Source organism: Spea bombifrons, chromosome 11 (assembly GCF_027358695.1).
Source record: "Spea bombifrons isolate aSpeBom1 chromosome 11, aSpeBom1.2.pri, whole genome shotgun sequence".
NCBI classification, from domain to species: domain Eukaryota; kingdom Metazoa; phylum Chordata; class Amphibia; order Anura; family Pelobatidae; genus Spea; species Spea bombifrons.
Window position 1 is genome coordinate 8,196,838 of NC_071097.1, and position 26,442 is coordinate 8,223,279.

Genomic DNA, 26,442 nt, shown 5'->3' on the forward strand with positions numbered 1-26,442 from the left:
CAAAGCTCTAATAAAAAGGGAAGTCCCATAGAAAAATATTTTTGATCATAAAAATACAAGCCGTTTCTCATTTTGTTCCAATACACTTCTTCATCTGCAGACCTGGAGCATGCCATTGCTGTTATGTTACATTTTGGGTGATTTTCTCTTTACTGATTTGATTCTCTATGCTAATAAAATCCATTGCGCCACAGGCTTTAAGTCAGTCAGTATGTCTGGCTGGGTGATTAAGACAGAACCTTTCTGTTCACCACAGGCAGCAAGATCAAGAGCAAGTGGGAGGGGGGGAGGAAAAATTGCACAATATTTTTGAAAACATTTTTTAATCTGACATCAATAAAATAAAAAAAAATGTGCGAGAGCTCCCCGGTAAGCAGCCTTGGATGTCATTACTTATGGTAATAGTTGGTTACATATGGTTAACCAACTATGAAAAAAGCCTTTTTATGGTGATTTAAATGTAAATTAGTAGTATTCACTTATTACCAAGAATAATCACGATTAAATTCCACTAAACTTAGACTGCAATTGGCTAAGGTTTGGGGTATCAAGATATCGTGAAAAATGAATCAAAGCAGTGTCTGGTAAACAGAGTGCCCGCGACGGAGTATGTACTGGAATCTGCAGGAGGCAATGAGCAATTTGCACAACCAGAGTAGACCTGAAAATTAGACAAAAAAAAAAGTTAATTTTCAATTAATAAGAGGATGGCCGACATTTTTAATTTATATATATATATTATATATATATAAAAATACATACACCTATCATGTATACGATATATACACACACCCCCACATACAGTAGATATAAGTCTACACACCCCTGTTAAAATGCCAGGTTCTTGTGATGTTAAAGAATGAGACAAAAATAAATCATGTCAGAACTTTTTCCACCTTTAATGTGACCTATATCGTGAACAATTCAATTGCAAAACAAGCTGAAATCTTTGAGGGGTAAAAAATCCTCACAATAACCTGGTTGCATAAGGTAATTTAACCCTGGGGTGTCTAGTTTTCAAAAATATATGGTTTTATTGGGCACACTGAATTGGCCAGGGTTAAATATGTATCAAATAGGGCATGGGGACATGATTATCAAATGTCAATGTTCAAGACTGAAAATTGCACATGCCTCAAATGTGGCCCTTTTGCCCCCAAACAGCCAGCCAAACCCATGCATGGGGGTATCACTGTACACCGAGGATGCTGCTAAACACACATTGGGGTGTTGTGTGACAGGGGCATATACCAGGAGCTATAAATTCATACATGAAGTAAAATGTGTGCCGAATACAATGACTACCACAAAGTTTGACAAAGACTGGTGTTAGAATTAGTGCATGGAAAGAGTTAAAATACTAACACTTGAAATACCTTGGGGTATATATATATATATATATATATATATATATATATATATATATATATATATATATAATGGTAAAAATATATGGTTTAATGGGGTAAATTGCATTGGCCAGCTTCAAAGATACTCAAAATGGCACATGGGGGAAGAATTACCAGAAATACCAAACTAGATGCCCCAGGGTATTTCAATTGCTGGTATTTTAACTCTTTCCATGCACTAAGTCTACCACCAAGCCTTTGTCAAGGTTTGCAGTATTTTTTGTGTGTATTTTTCCCCACATACATCATACTTTAGGTATAAATGTATAGCTCCTGATATATGTCACTGTCACACAACACCCCCATATGTGTTCAGCAACATCTTCAGAGTACAGCTATACCACCCATGCAGGGGTTTGCCTGGGTGTTTGGGGGCAAAAGGGCCACGTGCGCATTTTTCAAATTGAAAATTAGGCATGTTGTCATCCTTTTCCCTGTGTTAATTGGGACATTGTTGCAGCCAGCCAATTTAATGTTTTTAAAGTAGAAACCCCATGGGCATTTAACATGCCAGTATTTTGACTCATCCAAGCGGGAATTGTTTGAAGATAAGTCAGTAATTTTAGGACTTGATCATAAAATTAGATAGATATGTCTATATCTATATATATCTATAGTTTTTTGGAACTGGAAGGTGGAAGATATCAGTGTGAAATTATTTTTACTATTTAACTTTTTTTTTTTCTTATGTTCCAGAGCAGGTGGGTGTTCAGGGTCGCTGAATGTCTCGCTAAAATGGGCGTCCGCCACCATACAGTGTATGGTAGAAGACGCCCCAGGAAGGGCCCAGACATGGCCCCTGATGCCGATCTCTGCTTTCCAGAATGCCTCGACATCGAGGCATTACAGCAACACCGCTTGGGTGCAGAAAGCGAACGTAGATCACTTTCTGCACACGTTTGAAGCCATGACAGTCCTGGCATGTCCATTGTCACTAACTGGATGTTTGTGCATGACGTGCCCGGATCGTCAATAGTCATCAAAGGGTTAAATAAAAAACAAGATCCGTGTCTCAGTGTGACAGTAGTGTTATATCAATTTCCTGTCCTAAATTCATCACCCTATTCCTCATCCCACAATTACAAAGGCAGCCTGAACCAATTAACCAGCAGCTTAACGAGTAAGTTGATAATCAGGAAACATAATTATGAGATCATTGTGACAGAAAGTCAACACAGCTGATACCACGGTATACAAAAGGGGTGATTTTCTAACTTTTTTTTTTTTAAATATGACCATATTAATATTTTAACAATCAATACACTGGTTTGTGAAAATTTGACAGACCCACTATAACTGGTAACAGTTCTTGACTCACCACTGAGTTTGGTTAAATACTGTAGAATTAGCAGAGCGTAAAAGCTCTTCACCTCGTTCCAGAATCTGGCACAGCAGAGTGAGTCCAAACTATACAGAAGACATAAGTTGTTTCATCGTGCTTATCTTTTCCACAAAATAAAATTAAACAAAAATCAGTGTTATGAAGCTATTTATAGACATTACCTTACTCTGTAACACAGATGAAAGCTGCTGCTGAAGAGGGGTTATACCAGAACCACATAGACTCTGCAGTACAGACAAAAGAGCAGCTGGCGACAGTTGATTAAGCACAAGGGCAGAAGGACCAGCTAAATATATTAAAACCTGGAGATTCAAGTATTAAAAAAAAAAAAAACAAAAACAAAAAAAAACAGTTAGGAGAACCTTTCCTTTTTAGCTATTTTTCAATGCATCATGGATAGAAACGAGGGATGAGGATGGAAATTGAAGTGGAAGGGTGGAGAACAAGAGTAGTTCAAGTTCAGGAAAGACAAAATAAATACCTTATTTGCTTGATTATAAGGCAAATGCTCTGAATAATAACCCTTCTCTTATATTCAAGGTTGTCTTACAACAAGACTCCAACTAGAGGTCTGGCTACAAGAATAAGATCCAGATCCGCCGCAGTGCTGAAGGAGACCTGGATCCTGCTCTCTGGCAGCCGGTGGAGGTCTGTGTGATGCGCGCAGACAACCTCTGCTGCTACCCGACACTTCTGCCCGGGTTTCTCTGATGGAGCATTGGTGTCACATGACCTTCCGTTGCTCAGTTGTAGAAGCCCCGGCAGCAGCGAAGGCTGTCTGCGCCACGTCCATCGGCTGCCCCCACTTGATACTAGATAGTCTGGAGCACAGGGAGCAAGTCTAGGGATCTATCGGTAAGTAGGGGGGCATATAAGACATATCACGGAGGCAGAGTGGCATATAGGGGAGTATAAGGCATATCGCGGGGGGGGGCAGATGTGCATAATTAGTGGGCAGGTTGGCAAATAAAAGGAAACAAAAAAATGCATTTTATCATAGTTTTTATTAAACATGAAAAAATAGTTTGTATGTGAATATTTACTAATAAAATGTTTTTCCTATAGGGTAGTCTTATATTCAGGCTCTTTTTTTGGGGGGGGGTCATCTTATAATCAAGCAAATACAGCAATACTTCTCAGTAATGTTTAAGTTACCTGGTCCTGTGCATCCTTTTTGATGAGGAAAGGCAAGTTATGAGCTATTGTACAGAGCAGAGCAGTGGCCGGCTGAACCAGCAAAAGAGGCAGGATACGAGCTATCATACGTTTTCCCTTCCTTATGCACATGATCTGGACACACTGTTCATCTGTCGCTCTACAAAGAAAATGTAATTATCGTCAAGCACACATAACGTGGTAAATTCTAGAATAGAGTTTTTTTTTTTCTTTTTCTTTTTACCTGTCTCCTCCTCCTCGTATTCCAAGAATCTCAGACAGCTTCTGGAGTTTTAGTTTACGTTGCTCAGCCAGGGCCTCTCTCTCTTCATTTTCACAGCACAGTGAAAAACGACGCTCAAAGTCTTCCAGTTCCAGCACAACAGAGAATGCCTGCATGGAAAACAAGATCATTAACTCACCATCTCATAGCATGCTACAAATAATGTCTGGATTCAGCAGAGATGTGAAGGTAGCAATCGGTTCTATGCGACTTGCACATGAAACAAAAAAGCAGCAGGTGTTGGGGTAAGTTCGCTAATTTTACGTGTGGACTGGATCCCATACCTTTTCAATGACAACAAGTGTCTGGCGCCTTTTGTCTCTAACCTGCTTCTCCCGATTCTCCTACGGAGTGAAGAAAAATGGTAAGGTGACAAAGCACTGTAGCCACAGTTAATAAAGACAGCTTTACACATACCAAATACTCACATCTTCATCCGTGCGAGATGTTGCAACAGCATCAATCATCTTTCGAGGGTTATTTACACTTGAGACAGTTAGCTTTCCAAGAGAGCCTTCAAACTGCACTGTGAGAAAGACCAAATTTAAACAATTTCTCTCAGCATACTAATATCCTCAATAAAATAACGTGCTACTCTACCAGATAATTTTAAAAATCCAGAGGAAAGGACACAAAAATCCTTGTTTATCTCATGACACAATAAACTGAACGTTACTTAACCCCTTTGTGACAATGGCTGTTTTAACATTTCTGCGGTGCTCATGTTTAGCTGTAATTTTCTTCTCTCTCGTTTACTGAACCCACACAAGTTATAGATGTTTTTTTTTTCAGGACAAGAAGGGCTTTCTTTAGATGTCATTTTGATTGTACCATATCATTTACCATTAAAAAAAAAAAGTATAAAATATGGTGAAAAATTGAGAAAAAAATCTTTTACTCATGTATAAAAGCTAATGGAAAAAAACTGCTAAATAGATTCTACTATTTATCCTGAGTTTAGAAATACGCAATGTTTTCATGTTTTTTTTTGAAAGTTATTCTACAAGTAGTGTTTTGCTATTTCAAATACATTTTTTCCAAATCTGGTAATTCTTCCCCCATGTGCTATTTCGGGTATCTTTGAAGCAGGCCAATGCAATTTACCCCATCAAGCCATATATTTCTGAAGAGTAGACACCCCAGGGTATTTCAAAAGTTAGTATTTTAACTTTGCACTAATTTTACCTCCAGTCTTTGTCAAACTTTGTGGTAGTTATTGTTTTTCACACACATTTTACTTCATGTATGCATTTATAGCTCCTGGTATATGCCCCTGTCACAACACCCCTATATCTGTTCAGGGGTACAGAGATACCACCCATGCATAGGCTTACATATAGTCTGACTGTTTTGGGACAAAAGGGCCACATTTGAAGCATGCACATTTTTCAATGTTGAACTTTATTTGGTGATCCACTGCCCATGCCCTATTTGGCACATCTTTGAGTCTGGCCAAATTCAATGTGCCCTATAAAATCATATATCTTTGAAAACTAGACACCCCAGGGTATTTCAAATGCCGGTATTTAAACTCTTTCTATGCACTAATTCTACCACCAGCATTCGTCAAAGTTAGCAGTAGTATTTTTTGTGTGTATTTTAGCCACACACTTACTTACTTTAGGTATGTATTTACAGGTCCTGGTATATGTCACACAACACCCAGCATGTATTCAGGAACATCTCCCGAGTACAGCGATAGCACCCTTGCGTGGGTTTATCGGGTTGTTTGGGGGCTTAAAGCCACATTTAGGACGTGTGCATTTTTCAAATTGGAAATTAGACATATCATCATCCTTCACCCGGTGTTAATGGGGACATTGTTGAACCCGGCCAAATCAATTTACCCCATCAAAACATACATTTATTTTTTTTTTAAAGTAGACACCCCAGGGACTTTTAACATGCAAGTATTTAAATTCTCGCATGGAAAGAGCCGTCTCCAGACCCTCCTGAGAACTCTTTTCAACACCATTGTTTGTTTTGAAGGACGTCGCAGTGGCGGTTGTGACTGCTCTCCGGAGCGGTCAGGGCGCGTCCTGGGGTGGGAGTTCGGTGTCGCTCAATGCCTCGTGATCGACGCGTTTCAGCGATACCATTGAAGTTTAGGAGATGATCATTGATTGCCTCCTAAACTCAAAAAAAAAAAAAAAATAAAACACGGCGTCCGGCGCCATACCGTGTATGACGGATGTTGACGCCCGGGGAGGGGCCGATCTCTGTGTTTCTGAATGCCTCGACATTGAGGCACTACAGCAACACTGTTTGGGTGCACCTGTTTAAAGCCATGACGGTCCTGGCACGTCAATTGTCACTAACCGGATGTTTTTACATCCATCAGATTAAATATGCTTCCCATTTTTCTTTTTTAAAACAGGTCTAGTTTCTGCATAATATTTCTGGGCAGCTACATATTGGGCATTGATATTGGTGTTATCCAAGTACAGTCTACTAAGCAAACACTGACTCCTTACCATTCCATCTGCATAAAACAATACAGCTGCTCATTCATAGATCTCTAAGCTGGAGGAAGGGAGTACTAAACACTGCCATAAAGAATTCTAGCACCGGCTGCTCCCACTAGACACCAGGGAGCATGGGGGGGGTGTAAAGCATATCGGGGGGCGTGGGATATAGGTCGGTATAAGGCATATCAGGGGGGGCAGAGTGGCATATCTAGGGGGCAGGTTGGCAAATAAAAACAAGAAATGCATTTTTCACAATCAGTTTTTATTAAATATGAAAAAATAGTTTACATATGAATTACTACTAAAACTTTTTTAGGTATTAAAACCTAGTTTGAGAAATATTGTGTTTGGGTTCTTGTACCTTTAAAATATAGCTTTAATTAAGTCAGTACAATTTTGTTCAGTTTGTTCATTACATTATTTTTAAACGAAAAAGTTGCATATTTCATTTTTTAATCTGATTAATTGAAAAAAATTAGCCAACAGATTATGAAAATAGTTGCGGCCCTATTTTTTCCTATAGGGTAGTTATATTCAGGCTTTCTTTTTTCTAAATTAATAGTCAAATTTTGAGGGGTTGTCTTATAAACTGGCAAATACAGTACATTAAGTACCGTATTTGCCAGTTTATAAGACGACCCCTCAAATCATAGGCTTGACGGGAGAATTAAAGTGGTGCATTTAAACAGAACTAAACTGCACACATCTGTGACAAACTTCCAAAATAATGCCCATGCTTTAAAACTTATACCACAGTAAAAAAAAAAATAGAATTGCACAAAAAAGTAAAGTAATGAAAAATTACGTACAGATATATAAATATTCTTATTATTGTATCAAATCATTGGGATAAACATGCATATTCATCTTAAAATGACAAACTGGCATCAGTTGAAAAAAAAAAAAAAGAAATTTGATTTTCTATACAACTTCTAGGTCATTAATAAGTAAATTAAAGTGCTGGACGAATTATTCAATGTTTCCAGAGGGGAAAAATTGCATGACTAAAAATGGCATTTTTCAGTGTTGTTGTTTAGCTGTAATTTTCTTCTCTCTCATTTTGTGACCCCGCACACATTATATATTGTTTGGTTTTTTTCAGGACAAGCAGGGCTTTCTTTAGTTACTATTATTTTATCATATCTAATTTACTACATTAAAAAAAAATGATAAAATAGTGATTTTTTTTGTTAAGACTTTTTCTCACTTTTATTTGAAAAATCTTTTACTCATCTGCAAAAACCAATGAAAAAAAACCTGCTAAATAGATTCTACTACTTGTTCTGAGTTGAGAAATACCCAATGTTTTTTTTGCTTTTTTCTGCAAGTCATTGGGCAATAACTACAAGTAGCGTTTTGCTATTTTAAAACCATTTATCCCAGAAATCTGGGCATTCTGCCTCATATGGTATTTGGGACATATTTGAAGCAGGACAATGCAATTTACCCCATCAAACCATATATTTTTGGAAACTAGACACCCCAAGGTATTTGAAATGCTGGTATTTTAAACCGTTCCATGCACTAATTCTACCACTAGCCTTTGACAAACTTTATGGTAGTAATCTTGTATTTTTTCCACACACATTGTACTTAAGGTGTGAATTTACCGCTACTGGTATATGTCACTGTCAAACACCCCCCAATACGTGTTCAGTAACATTTCCTGAGTACAGTGATAACCCCCCCTCATACATGGGTTTGTTGGGTTATTTGGGAAGTAAAAGCCCACCTTTGTGAGGTGTGTATTATTTGGCATTTGGACATCTGGTCAGTCTGTGCCCATGTCCCATATTTGGGACATACTTAAAGCCAGCCAATTCAATTTACCCCATGAAATCATACATTCTTTCAAACTAGGCACCCCATGGGTATTTAAAATGCCAATATTTTAACTCCATGCAACTTGTTTTGTGAAGATATAGCGCTAATTGTAGGACTTGCGCAAACTTTTGTGTGTATGTATATTTTATTTTACTAATCACTTTGTTTTTCTCTCTTCGGGAGGGCTTTCCTCCCGTGATCCGCTGCCAGCCTCACTTGTGAGGCTTCCGTGGATCCTACAAACTCGCCGATTGCAGCAAAAACGGTATTAAACAGCAGTGCATTGTGACCCCGTACATGTACGGGCTTTGTCGTTAAGGGGTTAATCAACATTCAACCTACGGCCCAATTAGGTTTTATTGCAAACATGGAAAACGGTTCTGCTCACCTGGTTTATATGCGTGTTCCAGTTTAGCAACTTGAGGTGTAATAAGTTTTGTGCGCTCCTTCTTGGGGCCTTCACTGGGCTCATTTTGTGAGGCAGATAACTTTTCCAACTTTTCAAAGTAATTCTAGAAGGCAATACAGCATATGACAAAACAATAAGTGAAACACATGCATATAACTCCATTGAGTATATTGGACAATACTCTGACAAATTACAAAATACAACCACAGTCACCTGATAGTAGTAATCATCATGGTATGGGTCTGTGCTCTGTAGCTGAAGAAGTTGGATTCGGCAGACCCACTCCTTCTCCCTTTGAAGCATAAGTCCTGCATAAGGATCCTTTTTATGATAGTCTGAGTGTGAGGGCCGACAGGAACGATCCCCTGAAGTACCATTTACACCACGATGCTGACTACACAGAGTAAAAACGTTGCTTAAATGACACCTCACAACCCATAAGCTTAACTTTCGACTACATTTATATATCAAAGGAAAATGTAAACCCTTACTTGCGGTTTTGTTGACGCTGGTGGAGAAGTCGTCTGTGTTGAGGGTGCAAGTGAGTGGTGTCCGGGTGGAACTGAGTTTGGGATCTGAAAGAAACAACTGTTAAAATATAACATTTGACTATATATTTCATGTTCTGACTTCATTATACAAAACATACAAACCTTAAATTCTTGAGGTGAACACCTGGTGCAGCAGGAGAAGGAACACCAAAAAGTGGATGAAATCCACCACCCCCATGGCCTACCATTTGCCCTATGTGCCCCTGCAAAAGCTTCGGTGTAACAGGGGCCATTGATGGTCCATGAGGTCCTGAGACACGGGTAAACTGGCTTGGTGACAGTCTGCCAGCTGCTGTCTGAAGGGGTTTGAAAAGCAACCAATTTATTCTTCACAGCATATACAAACAGAACAGATGAATAAGAATATAAAACGACCAGGAGCTTGAGAAGAAAATAATTCATATAGCAATGTTGAACTACTGAAACAAGAAGATAAAACTATTTTTTTTATCTGCTATTATTTAATAAATACCTGTGTACCGCCTACTAGCTGGGTCCTTTGAAGTGGAGAGAGGGCAGAAGAAAATGGGTGTCTCAAGATTGAAGCTGGTTTGCCCTGCAAGGAATGGATTTTTTTTTAAATCACATCTAATCAAGGTTTGTAAGTAATCTGAAACAATATGAAATGCCAATTGAGCTTGAATAGTGAAAAAACTGTTTAAAAAAAAACGTTAAATAAGGAGTAAAAAAATAGCAGGTAGTAAATTAATTCAAGTAAATGAGAAACATAGAAAAGGTGACTTACAGGGTGACTGCTGAAGGTTGATGAGGCAGCTCTAATGTGAATTGGATTTGGGCACAAAACCTGAAATAGTAGATAAATCAGGAAAGTTTCTTAGGTGTAACAAAATCTAAAAAAAAAATCAAGAAGTGGACATTTTCTCTGGGCAAAAATCTAAAATGTTTAGTTGAACTTAATCTGCTGATTGCTCATCGATTGCTCGTTTAAATAAAAAATTGTCAAGCCAACAAGGAAGACACGCACACTAAAGATATACAACAACCCCTACTACCATTATTTTTATTAATTATTCACCACATAAAAGTTTCCCATGTACCTGCTGCTGACTGAAGCCAGGGCTCACTCCCTGTTTTGGAGGAGTCCCAATTGGCACAGCAACCACAGGTGGACTCCCGATGACGGGGGAAGTTGAACGTCGAGGAAGGGCTCTTTCAGAGGCATCCCTGCCCCTTTCATCAGAGCCAAGATGTGACAATGGTGCAAGACCATATTCATGCAGGATGGATAGGGGACTCATATCCTGAAACAAAATCAACACAAAATTAAAAAAAAACACTTGCATTCCCTCTAATTCACATATTTGAAGCAAACATTACAACCTGGGATAAAATATGATTTGTGACACCAGAGTTTACCAAAAGGTAAATATGCGGTGGTCAACTGACAAGATCAATATACGCTTACCTCTGTTAGAAGTGGCCCCCTGATAGGTCGCAGGCCAGAGGCATTGTCCCAGATACAAGAATTCATCCCTGAGGAAAGCTAAGGAAATTAAGTAGTGTTATGCATCACGTCTGGACACCTTCTAGAGTACCCCAAATATATGTTTGTGAGCACCCTCTTTCTCAGAAGGTACAAAACTTCCAATGGTGTTAGCTATTAATATTTAGCAAATCTTGTCAGATCGTCAGATTCCAGGTGCTAGCCCAAACTGTTACCAAGGTACTTTTAAGTACCTTTAACATTAAATTACATTTCCATTTTTGGGTGCCAGAAGACAGGAATGCCGACAATTTAAATGTGATAAATGCATTCAAAGATGTCAGAGTTTGACTCATTTTCATTTAAATGTGTTTTCAACACACAAGTATATTAATGGACTGTTCCAAGTAAGAAATATTTTACAGTGTGACTACTGTTTCGCAACATGTTAGATTATTACTAGCCCTCCCACCTGAGTGCTATCTGGCATGGTTAAAGTACAAGATAGGCACTGCAATAATGGCGATAGCGTGAAATAAAACCGGAAAGAGTTGGTAAGTTTCATTTGCATACATCCTAAACAAGAGAACCAGTAAAACAAAACAATTTGAGAGTCGTGCAATGCATTGGAATATCGTATTGTATGTAAAATACACCATTCCAGCTTATATAGCTCGCACACCCACACAAACATATCACTGGCTTGTTGCAATGTCTGAACCACACTACATTTTTTTTGTCTGAGATTTCAGACCTGTGTGCGTGTTCCACAGGGCAAGGCTGGTTCCTCATTCTCCTTCACCAGCTGACTCAAGCTATGCTCCAACTCTTCCTGTTCATCCCCAAGAGGGGATATGTTGGAGGAGGCGATACTGCGTGAAAAAATATCGGAAGCGGGAAGCTTCTCCATCTCTGCCAAGCGCTCATGTGCCTCACGCCAATCATCATCTATACAGAAGGCAAAAAACAAACAAACAATGTGGAGGTTTCAATAACTTATTTTTGTGGGTTTTTTTTCTCCCCCAGCCACGTCTGGAACATAACTTCTTGCATCCAACACAAAATAGCCGTCTAAATGGATTTGTCATTCATGATATATTCCACGACATGCTGACTTTAAAAAAAATATATATATATTTGGGGGATATTTTCTGAAGCTGTGCATTTGTGTTTGGAAATTAGATTAAAACACAGTTTACTCCAATATAAAGTTTCTCTAAGCCAAATCAAAAGTAGAGAAAAATTAGGGTGATGAATATAAAAGCAGAGGAAATAAAAAAACAACCAAAAGTGAATCTTAAGTTAGCAAGGTTATGCAATGAGATTAGACAGTTTGTTAGCCCAGTCAATAGAGCAGCTTCAATTTAGGCATTGTACCTATTCTCCCCTACCAATTCTAACTGTAAACATAGAAAGCGACGGCAGATATGAACCATTCAGCCCTTCTAGTCGCCTCAAAACAATTGGTAAAAACCCAACTTCAAAGAAACATACAATTCATCTTCTTAATAGACCAAAAATCTGCATTATTTGAGGAAAGGGTCCATTTTACTCATCTTGATATCCGGGCCACCGGCTTCTCCACACAACCTTTCCTACAATAAATAATCGACAGCCAAACTGTAGTTTACCAAGTTCCTCATTCCCCTAATACAAATAAACTAACATCACAAGAGCAGGGACCTCTTCCATTAAGGGGTTAAAAGTGTTCATGTTATTGTTAACTTTATAAACACGCCTTCAGAACAAAAGGCATTTGAAAAATTTGTGCTATATCGATGTTAAACTATATTTATTTTTCACTTAGTGTAATCATCCCAAGGTGTGTGTGTGGTTTTTTTTCCCAGGACAAGGCGGCATTCCTTATTCATCTATAAAATCCATCCTTTACTATGAAAAGAACAGTGAAAATGAGAAATAAGACTAAATATATTCATATACCTGTCCTCAGTTTGGATAGACATCATGTCTATGATTTTAATTACTATATGGCAAATATCCCATTAAAATACAAACAAGTTCTCAAGACGGTCACTCCACAGACTCGAGAACTCTGCATTCAATCATGCAAATCAATGGAGCCTGGCTTACTAATTGCAATGTGATTAGTGAAATAAACGAAAGAGAAAAAAGTGAACATGTGGTAACATGTAAAAATCATTCCCCACAGATGTCACCCCTAGGGGAACTATGCTGTTCCCACAAAAAGTAAAAAAAAAAAAATCTACACTCACTGGCCACTTTATTGGATACACCTTGCCAGTAGCAGGTTGGACCCCCTTTTGCCTTAATTCTTCATGGCACACTTTCTACAAGGTGCTAAAACGTTCCTCAGAGATTTTGGTCCATACGGACATGATGGCATCACGCACTTGCTGCAGATTTGTCAATCCACGATGCTAATCTCCCGTTCCACCACATCCGAAAGGTGCTCCATTGGATTGAGATCTGGTGACTGTGGAGGCCAGTGACCTCATTGTCAAGGAACAAGTTTGAGATGTGAGCTTTGTGACATGGTGCATTATCCTGCTGGTGGTCCGAAGTGTGCCAAGAAAATGTCCCCCACACCATTACACCAGCACCAGCTTGAGCCGTTGATACAAGGCAGGATGGATCCATGCTTTCATGTTATTTACCCCAAAGTCTGACGCTGCCATCTGAATGACACAGCTGGAATCGAGACTCGTCAGACCAAGCAACATTCTTTCAGTCTTCCATTGTCCAATTTTGGCGAGCCCGTGTGAACTGTAGCCTCAACTGTTTCCTGTTCTTAGCTAACAGGCGTGGCACCCGGTGTGGTCTTCTACTGCTGTAGCCCATCTGCTTCAAGGTTCCACGTGTTGTGCGTTCAGATGGTATTCTGCATACCTTGCTTGTAACAAATGGTTTTTTGAGTTATTGTTGCCTTTCTATCATCGCGAACCAGTCTGCCCATTTTCCTCTGACCTCAACAAGACATTTTCGTCCACACAACTGCTGCTCACTGGATACTTTCTTTTTTCAGACCATTGTCTGTAAACCCTAGAGATGGTTTTGTGTGAAAATCCCAGTAGATCAGCAGTTTCCGAAATACTCAGTCCAGCCCGTCTGGCACCAACAACCATACCACACTAAAAGTCACTTAAATCCCCTTTCTTCCCCATACAGATGCTCGGTTTTAACTTCAGCAAGTTGTCTTGACCACGTCTACATGCATTGAGTTGCTGCCATGTGATTGGCTGATTAGCTAGTTGTGTTGACAAGCAATTGAACAGGTATACCTAATAAAGTGGCCAGTGTGTGTATATATGCTTTTATGAGGTCCTAAGATTGGTGCTGTATCTTCACAAAAACCCCTTACATGGAAAGAGGAAATACTAGCATTTGAAATACACATGGGCGCAGACCAACCAGACGTAAAAATTCCAATACGAAAAGCACACCTCCCAAACGTGTCCGTTTAGCCTGCAAATAACCCAACAAACCTATGCATGGGTGGTAGCACTGTACTTAGATGTTGCTGAATATATATATATACCAGGAACTGTAAAATCATACTTGAAGTACAAAGTGTGAACCCCCCCCACCCAAAAAAATGCTACTGCAAACTTTGACAAAGGCTGGTGGGAAAAAAAAAGTGTGCATGGAAAGAGTTAAAATACCAGCATTTATTCCAAGAGTTAAAATACCAGCATTTATTCCAATTGGAATAAATGTGCACCTTCCTAATGTGGCCATTTATCACCAACTCAGGAGAAGTTGCTGATGTATGTACATTAGGGTGTTTCATATGACATGTTCCAGGAGCTATAAATTTATACCTGAAGTACGTGTGTGTGTGTGGGGGGGTGAATATATACTACCACAAAGTTTGACGACTAGTTAAAATATTAGCATTTGGGATACCTAGTGGTGGTAACTGGAAAACCATTAGGTATTTCTAAACTCAGGGAAAATAGAATCTATTTAGCTGGTGTTTTTTTTTTTGCAGATGAGTAAAAGATTTTTTAAATAAAAGTCAGTCTTTTCCCACCATATCTTAAACTTTTCTGATGGGGCATGGTGAAGCGGGTGCCGTGATACACAACTTTAGCCCTGGTGAGTTTTTACCCGGGGGGGGGACAGACAGAGAGGGGGGAGAGACCATTTATTGGCTAACTGAGAGTTTAATTGCGAGCTTTCGAGACCAAGTTGTTATTTCCATTCCTCAGGCATTAACGAGGCATTGCAGCAACAATATCTGAGTGAAGAAAGCAATCGATGATCACTTTCTAAGCTCATTTAACCCCATGAAGTGCCAGCGACATGATTTTTTTTCTCCATTAAATTATTGTCCTCTAGTGGTCAATAGTTTGTCATCTTTGTTGAAAAGGGTGCAGATATATCATCCAGATATGAAATGCGTTATTTCTGGCATATTTCAGCATTGGGAGACTTTGCTCATAATAATATATTAAACCATCTATTTTTCAGATCAGAGAACATTGGCCATAAAAGTATCCATTTTTAACTTAGATATAAAATGTTGCTCACAATTAGCACACAAACCGAATTTTTGTGTGTGATATTATTCCTCCAATCATCTTTGTGCATGAGGGCAAATTAAGTGTTCTTCAGTGAGCAAGGTTTCCCCACAAGCAAAAACAAATCTTTTTACCAACAGGCCATGTGCTAATATTTCAGAGTCTCACCAATTGCTCCGGCTCCAAAGGTATCATCATTAAACTGATCAATGTCTTCATCTTCTTCCAGGTCAGGAAACCCATCACCATCATCAAGAGACTGGAAAAGAAGAAAAACAATTAAGTGGAAAGTATTTCACAGGGCCTGCTGATAATCAGATGCGTTAATACCAGAACACTATGTCCATAGAGCTTTTCCTAAAAAGTGTTGTGTTTGATAAGTCAAGAGCGCTTATATATACACGTTTCTAGTTTGTAAGCTCATGAGCAGGGCACTCTTCGCCTTATGTTTTTGCAGGTCTAGATAGTTTCGTGATAAAGCATTGCCTTACCCCCGCTTACCCATTACTCAGTATACTAGAATATGATGGCAGTTTAAATATAAATCAATAATATAAAGACATGGGACAGAAGGATTGTGCCGTAAAGCAAAAAAAGCTTAGTGATTCATGGATATAACAGGATCCCATGAGCTAGACCTTTCATAAGATTAGGTAGTGTTATTCACATGCTTTAGGCTTGTATCTCTTACTAGAATGTTTATATATCTCCTGTTCTAATGTCAGGAAAGCAGTCACAAATCACTGTACCTTACCCTACTTGCCATATTAAAAAAAGATAAATCATGTCAGACTTTTTTTTCACCGTGCCTTAAAACTTTACCTCCCCAAAGAAAACTAAACCAACAGCGTATATGCGTGACCTGGATGTATAGAGGATAATGTGTCTCCAGAACATGGAATTCATATTGACTTAAACGTGAACAATTCAAAAATAATTTAAAAAAAAACCTCAATAACCCGGTTGCATAAGTGTGCACATCCTTAAACTATTACTTTGTTGAAGCACCTTTTGATTTTATTAAAGCACTCCAAATCTGTCAGATTGCCAGGACATCTCCTGTGCACAGCCCTCTTTAGATCACCCCACAGATGTTCATTTGGATTCAGGTCTGGGCAATTCCAAAACGTTTATCTTCTTCTGGTAAAGCTATGCTTTTGTGGATTTGGATGTGTGCTTTGGGTCGTTGTCGTGCTGAAAGGGGAACTTCATCTTCAGCTTCCTAAAAGACACCTGAAGGTTTTGTGCCAAAATTGCCTGGTATTTGGAACTGTTCATAATTACATCCACCCCGACTAAGGCCCCGGTTCCAACTGAAGAAAAACAGCCCCAAAGCATGACGCTGCCACCACCATGCTTCACTGTGAGCATGGTGTTCTTTGGGTGATGTGCAGTGTTGTTTTTCGCGCCAAACATACCTTTTGGAATTATGGCCAAAAAGTTCAGCCTTGGTTTCAACAGACCATAACATTTTCCCAGGTCCTTTTGCGGGACTTGATGTTTGTTTTTGCATACTTCAGCTGGGCTTGAATGTATTTCTTTGTAAGAAAAGGCTTCTGTCTTGTCACCCTACCACATAACCTATTCATATGAAGAATATGGGAGATTGTTGTTACATTGTAGCACAAAGCCAGTACTTGCCAGAAATTCCTGCAGTTCATTTAATGTTGCAGTAGGCCTCTTGTAAACCTCCCTGACCAGTTTTCTTCTCATCTTTTCATCAATTTTGGAGGGACATCCAGTTCCTTGGAATGTCTCTGTTGCGCCATATTGACTCCACTTGATGATGACTGTCTTCACTCTGTTCCATGGTATATCTAATGCTTTGGAAATTATTTTGTACCTTTCTCCTGACTGATAAGTGATCAATGAGATCCCCCTGATGCTTTGGAAGCTCTCTGCAGACCATGGCTTTTGCTCTGAGGTGCCAATAAGCAAATGCCAGGTAAATCCTACTAGAACAGCTGAACCTTGTGATTAATCAGAGTCATTTTCAATGATGGCAGGTGTGTAATGACTTTTATTAAACATGCATTTTAATGTGATTGGTTAATTCTGAACACAGCCCCAGTTATAAGAGGGTATGCACACTTATACAACCAGGCTATTGTGAGGATTTTTTTTACCCCTCAAAGATTCCAGCTTGTTTTGCAATTGAATTGTTCACATTATAGGTCACATTAAAGGTGGAAAAAGTTCTGACATGATTTATCTTTGTCTCATTCTTTAACATCACAAGAACCTGGCATTTTAACAGGGCGTGAAGACTTTTTATAGCCCCTGTAAATGCCCTTCTTCCTTTCTGTGTACGTATAAAAACTTATCACAGTGCCTTGCCCCACACCTAAGGCCAAATCTGGTCTATTTATTTGATATGTAGCAATGATTCCCAAATCTGTCCTCAATATAGCCCTACAGACAAGTGTTTACTCTACCAGAATGTGCCAATGTTCTAATTCATTAGGTATTCTATTTAGCATCACATTTTCATTTAACCCTTTCGGTGCCAGAAGTATTCTTCTACAATTCATTCACAGCAATACTGCCTGCCCTTAACGTGCCACACACTGCCCAATTAAGCCAAACAAGGCGTCTCAAGTCACCAGACCCCAAGACTGCATCCTATAATTCTCACATAATAGTGCTCTCCACTCCAGGAAAGCCAGCTTCATACCATAACCACTCACTCAGATAAACAGTAACCACGATATATGCTGATTATAGCTCTACAATTCTACAATTTGAGCTGCGCCAATAACAAGGAAAAATAAACCCGCCACCCAACTACATTCAAGACCAGCATGCTAGCACACAACACTATACCCACCCACCGCTACACTGAACATACATTCTAACCCAATGCTTTCCACGCACCACAGAACTCCTAATGGCCGTAATCTAATTCTGCGCCAATTCTCTCATCTAATATCAGTGTTCGTTCGGGCTGCTTGATTTTCTAACAACGCCTGCCTTTTCTGCCTCACCTGACACCGCAGCATATCTTTCTCTTATCTTTCCCTGGAATCCTCGTCTTCCTTTTTCCGGTCGCGCGCACGAGCTCCCGCCTCTTCACATTTCCCCTCTGCGATTGGTTGGCTGTCCCCGCGCGCTGCTCCGAACCATGTTTTCGGACACAGCTGCCAATAAACTATCCTTCTCCATTACGCGAGGTAGTTTGCGCGCTCGCTCCCGTGAGCTCCGTTACCCGCATGATCTGCGTGTTACGTCGGCGCTCCGTCCAAAAACACGCCCATAAGTAATATATTTGCAACTTCATTGATAAAAAAAACTACTTTTAGGCTTAGCACATGTTGTGAGGCGTTGGACACGGTGTTTCTAACGCTCGCGGTGGTGTTTTCTACCGGAAAACATACCGGACGATGAAAGAGCCGAGTAAATAAATGGAAAAGACCTCATTTAAATAGAAATTTAATCTTTTCCCAGCAGTTGTAGGGCGCATGCTGTAAGATTTATATTGTGGTTTCAAAACTATTTAATTTTTACATGTTTACAGTTTTATTGCCACCAATCACTACCAAAGCTGTAGAAATAATTTATATGTGCTTTTTTCACCAACACTTTTTTGCATAGATTATGTGTTATGGCGACACATTTATTCACCTGCATCTGCTGTTTATAGAAATACCCCACATGCATACGTTTTTTGGGGACTTACTAAACAGCATATTGGGATGATGGGATGATTGGCTGCAATCCTCATCATTATCAATAGGTGTCAGTACACTTTTTACACTCATACATGGAAACTCATAATACCGTATTTGCTCGATTATAAGATGACCCTGATTATAAGACGACCCCCCCAAAATCTGAATATTAACTTAGGAAAAAAAGAAAAAGCCTGAATATAAGACGACCCCAAAGGAAAAAAAGTTTTACCAGTAAATGTTAATTCATGTAAACTATTTTTTTTAATAAAAGCTATGATTGAGAAAAATATTTTTTTTGTTTTTATTTCTTGTATTTTCCAACCTGTCCCCCAGTTACGCACATCTGCCCCCAGGCTTGCCACTCCAATATGGCACTGTGGCCCATGATATGCCTTTTAACCCTCTATATGCCACTGTGCCCCATGGTATGCCTTTTGACCCCCTATGTGCCACTCTGCCTCCAGAAATGCCTTATACCCCTATATCCCATTCTGGCATTTAGGGGGTTAAAATGCATATTATGGGGCAGGGTGGCATATAGGGAGGTATAAGGCATTTCAGGAGGCAGAGTGGCATTAAGGGAGTTAAAAGGCATTGTATAGAGCACTCTGCCTCCAGAAATGCCTTATACCCCTATATGCCACTCTGGCATTTAGGGGGTTAAAAGGCATATTATGGGGCAGAGTGCCATATAGGGAGGTATAAGGCATTTCAGGAGGCAGAGTGCTCTATTAAATGCCCCCTTAACGCCACTCCAGAAATGCCCTATGCCCCCATTTAACACACACACACACTCTATAGCCCCATTTAACTAACACACACACACACACTCTCTCTCTCTCACACTCACTCACACTCTCTCTCTCTCTGTCTCTCCCCTCTCTCCCCTCTCACCCCTCTCAGCCCTCTCTTACCGGTGCTTCCAGCCGGGGCAGCGGGTTGACGTCGCCTTCCGCTGCAGCCGGAAGGAGGTGGAGTTGGCAGCGGGGGTTTGTATGCGTCCGTCGCGTATAGTTTCCCCAGCTGTCAGAGATCAGAGTTCCCCGCACCGGTGCGGGGAGCTCTGATCTCTGACAGTCGGGGAAGGTCTACGCGACGGACGCAGACAACCCCCGCTGCTAGCCACACCTCCTTCCAGCTGCAGCGGACGTTGTCTACGCGGATCGCGTAGACGTCAACCCGCTGCCCCGGCAACACAGCAGGAAGCACCGGTAAGTGTGTGTATGATGGGGGGGGGGTGAGACAGGAGGATCCAGGTCCCCTGCAGCGGTGCGGGGGATCTGGGTCTTAGTCTCCTAATCAGACCTCTATTTGAGGTCTGATTAGAAGACGACCCCGATTAGAAGACGAGGGGTATTTTTCAGAGCATTTGCTTATAATCGAGCAAATACGGTATGTTCTTTTCTGTAGTTCTTGATACTAAGTTGCCACAAATAAATTGCAAAAAGAAGCTGCAAATGTTTAACTACGGTATTCACTTGCTGAAATATGTACAGTTTTATAACGGAATCATAGTAAATTCTATAGAAATAATAGAAAAATGAGTCAAAACATTTGTAGGGCTGGATTATTGATTTAATATAGTACATGTATGTGCAAACACCACATTTTAGCTGTTTTGATTATCATCCTCTTGGAATATATTTTTTAAACATGGCGATTATGGGAGGAATATCATGGTTACACATGCCAAGAAACATATTTGACATGTTTCTGATAAGAATGTGGGTATAATATTTTTTTTTACATGGGGATTATGGGTGGAATATAATGGTTAGACATGCCAAGAAATTTATTTGACCTGTTTCTGATAAGAATATGGGTATAATATTTTTTTACATGGGGATTATGTGTGGAATATTATAGTTACACATCCTAAATAACACATTTGACGTGTTTCTGATAAGAATATGGGTATAATATTTTTTTACATGGAGATTATGGGTGAAATATCATGGTTACACATGCCAAGGAACACACTTTACCTGTTTCTAATAAGAATATGGGTATAATATTTTTTACATGGGGATTATGGGTGGAATATTATGGTTACAGTTGGCAAGAAACATATTTGACCTGTTTCTGATAAGAATATGAGTATAATTTTTTACATGGGGAGTAATCCCCATGTAAAAAAATATTATACCCATCCTGGATAAAAAATATTATACCCATCCTGGGGTACTAATGGAGAGCTCAGGGTCCAAAAAGCGAATTGATCCGACGTCAGTGACAGAAATTTACCCGGGAGTGACAGTGTCAGAAACTTACCCGGGAATAGTCCACACAGTAGCCAAGCCAGAGTTCCATAGCTGCGGCTGGGCAAACCCTGGCCCTAAAGATTGGTAATAAAACCAGGGTTCCCAAACGAGTTCGCTCTCTATAACCACCACCGAGTGTTGCCCACCATGAGCTTAATGTAACCTCAAAAGAGCGACGTGGTGGGACAAAGGATCAGCGTCTAGATCCCAAGCTTGGTCAGGCGCCAAGCAGGGGGAAGGTGGAATCCGACCAGCATTAGAAGTATACAGGGTGAGGCCTTAATCCTTGAGAAAAACACAGGAATGGGGTGTAACACATGAAAACAGGTATAGGGCCAAAATAATATAGGGAATAAACAGATGAGCTGTCACACCCTGTGAGGACAACTGAACATAGGAGTACTGGGTTTAGGGTCACCATTCATCCTTCACTAAAAATCATCCCCCTCTCTTCTGTTTCCAGGACGGGGCAGTGTGCAGTGAAAAGCAGTTACACTTTCTACTGATATGCACTTGTCTTCAGTAGTTTTTGGCTCACCTTGTTTGTTCATCTGTTGTTGAGTGTTCTTCTTTGCATGATAACTCATTCAACTTCCATTTCTCAAATGCTTCTTTCATCCCTGAGCGCCTTCCAAACTCTACAAATAGCGGGAGAACCAGAGGAACAACGCTCACCCGGCATTCTCCGGGTCAAACCCGGAGAGTTCCCAGGTATGGTAATCTTATACCCTGACAGACTCCATGACACACAGGGAAATCTTATACCCTGACAGACTCCATGACATACAGGGAATCTTATACTCAGACAGACTCCATAAAACATAGGGAGCCTTATACCCGGACATACAGGGAGCCTTATACCCCAACAGATTCCACGGTAGCATACCTAAGGGGGAGTGGAGGGCGTTTGCCCCCCGGGTGCCTCTTTAAAGGGGGTGCCCATTGGCCAGCCAAGCAGATGTCGTCAATCCTAGCAGCCGCCTATCATACATACTCTCTATTCAGCAGCAACCTGGGCGGGAAAAGAGAGTTTCCTCACACAGTGTGTGGGTGCCACAGCAGTAAACTGCGGGCCCGGTCACATAGATGTCTGCACGGCCCCAGTGATGCTCGGCTGGCCCCCAGACCAGTGAAATCTGCAAGAGAGGGAGGGGGGGGGACTGGTGCTCGTGAGAGTAAATGGTTGAATGAATACATGAATGTATGAATTAGAAGTGGCAGAGGCAGGCTGCTAAAGGAGCAGAGGTGGCACAGGCAGGCTGTTTCTGGGGCAGAGGTGGCACAGGCAAGACACGTTATGCTGTACCATATCTATTTGGTAAATGTTATTTATTTAATGTTATTTTATTTATAAGTTCATTAATTTTTTCAGATTTCTATTTTTTTCCAGTTGACATACAGTTTACAAATTTGTGAAATAAATATGATTTTTTTTGTGTGTGGGTGCCATATACAGGATCTGCCCCTGGTGCCAAATACTCTAGGTACGCCCCTGAGTGTCCATGACACACATTAAAGTAGGAATTATTCATAGAGCCCTGATGTTTGCCAAGGTTGCAAACAATGGTGCTAATTGCCATTGTTCCAAGGGCGACAAACTTAACAAAAAACATATCAGAGGAGGGGAAAGCTTCACTGATGAATCATCTTCTGACATAGTTTGAAATTCTCTTTTTGAAATGCCAAAGTTGCAACTTCGGCAGACACCTGCCCTCTTTGAATAACTCCCGTAGTACTGTTTTTTCCCTGATTTTTAAACTATAAAGAAAAGCTATTTTCCTCTCTTTGTCAGATCTGAAGCAATACTAAGGAAAAGAGGAAATCTCTTGAAAGCTTGTCTTTTAAGTATTAAAAGTATGTATATATCATAAGTATCATTGCATACTGCAATACTCTGGTGTTTTGGCATCTTGTCTGCTGGACTACTACATCAGGTAGTGCATATAGTTCTGGAAAGAAGCAAAGATATTGCTTCAGACCTGAGGAAGAGAGGAAAACTTTAGAAAGGTTGTCTTTGAAGTATTATGTTAGTCCAATAACAAAGGTATCATTGTATGCAGCATTACTCTGGTATTTTGGCACTATATATATATATATATACCGTATTGGCTCAGATATAGGCCGCACCCACATATAGGCCGCACCCTAAAAGTTAGGTGCTTTTTTAATGAAAAAAGTTTCTGCCCCCCCTGAGATATGCTGCCACTCTGTCCCGAAGATGTACCCCCCGAGATATGCTGCCACTCTAACCCCCCCCGAGATATGCTGCCACTCTGTCCCCAAGATGTCCCCCCCCCCACCAGATTTACCGGTGCAGACTCCACGGGGTCTTGCGGGGCCGGCGGGGGACATCTACACATAACACGTATTCAACTTCCGGTGCCGGCACTTCCGCCGTGGGAAGTACCGGCAAGGAAGATTGTTCACGCAGAGGTTCACCGGCAGCGAGCAGAAACAACCTCCCCTGCCAGCACGTCTGCAAGATGTGCTTTAAAAATCTCCCTTGCCGGGAATTCCCACGGGGGGATTGTTAAAGCACATCGTGCAGACGTGCCGGCAGCGGAGGCTGTTTACGCGCATCGCCGCTGCACGTCTGCGCGATGCGCTTGGACAATCTCCCGTGCCGGCACTCCCCCCGTGGGAAGTGCTGGCAGGGGAGGCTGTCTGAGCACATCCGAGAGTAGGATACAGGTCCCCTGCACCGCTGCGGGGGATCTGTATCCTAACCCCGCTGCCTGCCCAGCGCCCGGGACTGCATGTCCCGGGCGTCGGGCGCATTGGCTCGAATATAGGCCGCACTTTTTCCCCCCACTTTAAGTCTTTAAAGTGGGGGAAAAAGTGTGGCCTATATTCGAGCCAATACGGTATATATGTATCATCCCCCCATAAGGCACCCTGTGATGACTTGTCTGCCTTTTTAAAGCTGCTCTCCCTGTACGCTAGCACTTGTAAACAACTTTGGGCTGGCATGGGGAGGCAGGAAAGCATGACGTGACCCAGAATCAAAAGCAAACCTGTGGGTGAGGCAAGGGGGTGCGAGAGGGAGGGAGAGAGCAAATGGGAGGTTAAGGGAAGGAGTACTTATGTTAGAATGAGAATGTATGGATAAGTATGTTTGTTAACATTAATGTGTATATGTACTTGCATATACCTTTGTGTGTGTAAGCATGAATGTGTAAGTGTTTCGCGGGCAAACAGACAGACTGTTTGGGGCAAAGATGGCACAGGCAGGATATTTAGGGCACTGACAAACTGTTTGGGGCAAAGATGACACAGACAAGCTGTTTGGGGGCTAAGATGGCACTGTGGGACATGTTGCTTGTGAAGTCAGGGGGCCCGGGACAATTCACACCAGGGTTAATAGCTATGCCCTTGCATGCTGTGATTGATGAAGGTAGCAGAAAAAGTGATATTACATCTTTAAGTGCCAGTTTTAAGGGACGTAATATAATGTCCTCAGTCCTTAAGGGGTTAAAAATGTGCTAAAAATATGGGGCTGATTTTTATTCCCAGACCAGTTGTGTTTTGCCACCTAGCAATGCAAGTAACACAGCACTTACATCTGTCAATGTGGATAGTTTAAATAAATATTTGACTGCATATACTTGTAGTTGAATTCACTCAAGGAAAAACTAGAGAACGTACTGAATAAACCGTTTAGTATGTATACAACAAAGTTCATAGGGAGGGCTCCATAGCTCAGGGGTTAGAGCACTGGTCTTGTAAACCAGGGGTCGCGAGTTCAAATCTCGCTGGGGCCTACTTTTTATCTTTAGTGAATGTGTAATATAATTTACACAAACGTGCATTCATATCACTGTTTACATTGTTTGAAATTCACAATTTCTATTATATATCTATTATTTGTTAAGTTGCAGAACAAGTGTAATTCATGTTTGTTTGCATACAAGTATCTTAGCTTTTATATTGTCCTTTAACAAGTGAACATTAGTGAACAATATAACACACCATTTTTTTTAATCTAATATTAAAGTTGTAATATTAATTATTTAGGTAAAAATTGTACTTTGGAGCTAGAGGTCTGTTTGTGCCTCTCACTATGCGTATGATCGCACACATTTTCAATTATTCTTGTTGACTGTATTATGTATTATGTCTTTTCTGGAGCCGCTTGTCGTTTTGCATCGTAAGCATGTCTAGGCTGATGTATCTGCAAACTCCGAGCTTTGGAAACCAATTGTCAGTAGTGTACGGGTATCGTGCAAGATTCCCATTCTTGCAACCAGCGTTCGAGTCCTGGCTGACACAGCAGTATTTGTAATTCCACTATTTCTATCAAATCAACATCAAACATATTCTTTGAACCCTATGGTTAAAAAATTATTGTCTTATTCAAATAAGAAAATGTTAAAAGTAAAATGATATTTCTACAATTTTAGCTACCTTTCTATTCTTTAACTTGTTGTTTTCAGTGTCCCTTTTTATAATAGCTATACTGAATTGGCTGGGGCCATATAAATGAATGCCATGCAATATTTTAAATAACAATATATTTAAGGGAATATTTGTTAAACTAATGTATTAGATTAAAGCTTGCATTCGAGCCCGCCCTTTCATGGGTCTGGGTGAGTCTAGGCGGTACAGGAGTGACAATTTGCCGCCCCAAGGCCATTAGTGGATGTGGATGAGGTTTGAGAGCAGCAGAGCAATTGTAGAATTGAAGAACTAAATCCCGACACCTGGATTAACCTTTTAATTAGTTTATTTTCAGGAGTAGGTGAGGTCGAGCGTGGGTCACGTAGTGTCATTGTGTGACCCCACTGGAGTAGCACCAGGCAAACTGTGGGTATGTTAGTTTATTGCAAAATTATTGCAACCATCCAATGTACCAATGTACCAATACCAATGTAAAAAAAAAGTCCAAAAATGATCAATTAAAAAAATAGTTTATTATTGTCACGGTCTGCCCAGGCTGCGGAGCTGCATATCTGTCCTGCTGTAGTTTCTCTGCTTTGCTTTGATCCATTCCTGGATTTCCTTTTGCTTTGTTCTATTTTCCATTCCTTGCTTCTGCTCCGGCTCTTTTCTTCAGCTCTGCTTCCTTTATTAGGTGTGCCCCACCTGTGTGTTCTGTTTGTCTCAGTCTGCAGTCTAAGGTATGT

The 26,442-nt window shown here is 40.5% G+C and overlaps 1 protein-coding gene and 1 non-coding gene across 3 annotated transcripts; one reads left to right on the forward strand and one right to left on the reverse strand.

The window, feature by feature from the left end:
- Positions 1-306: 306 nt before the first annotated feature.
- PATL1 (PAT1 homolog 1, processing body mRNA decay factor) lies at positions 307-18,457 on the reverse strand. Of its 2 annotated transcripts, none has more exons than XM_053450512.1 (18): positions 18,372-18,457; positions 15,556-15,646; positions 11,640-11,833; positions 10,868-10,945; positions 10,500-10,703; positions 10,187-10,246; positions 9,914-9,997; positions 9,544-9,737; positions 9,382-9,465; positions 9,104-9,284; positions 8,870-8,993; positions 4,618-4,715; positions 4,474-4,533; positions 4,151-4,299; positions 3,907-4,066; positions 2,913-3,053; positions 2,728-2,816; positions 307-661 (listed from the first exon to the last, which is right to left on the reverse strand). In XM_053450512.1, the coding sequence occupies exons 1-18, from the start codon at positions 18,384-18,386 to the stop codon at positions 502-504; spliced, it is 2,166 nt and encodes a 721-aa protein (XP_053306487.1). In that variant the 5' UTR covers positions 18,387-18,457; the 3' UTR covers positions 307-501. The 2 variants fall into 2 exon arrangements, with proteins under 2 accessions (XP_053306487.1, XP_053306488.1); XM_053450513.1 differs by lacking the exon at positions 18,372-18,457 and adding an exon at positions 18,262-18,301.
- Positions 18,458-25,007: 6,550 nt separating this feature from the next.
- TRNAT-UGU (transfer RNA threonine (anticodon UGU)) lies at positions 25,008-25,080 on the forward strand. Its single transcript has one exon. It is a non-coding gene; the product is annotated as a tRNA-Thr (tRNA).
- The last annotated feature ends 1,362 nt before the right edge of the window (positions 25,081-26,442 follow it).

Coding starts and splice junctions, on each gene's coding strand:
- PATL1 (XM_053450512.1), bottom strand. Junction 4,716..8,869: donor GGAACACGCATATAAACCAG/GTGAGCAGAACC, acceptor TCTTTCTCACAG/TGCAGTTTGAAGGCTCTCTT. Junction 2,817..2,912: donor CATCTGTGTTACAGAGTAAG/GTAATGTCTATA, acceptor TCTTCTGTATAG/TTTGGACTCACTCTGCTGTG.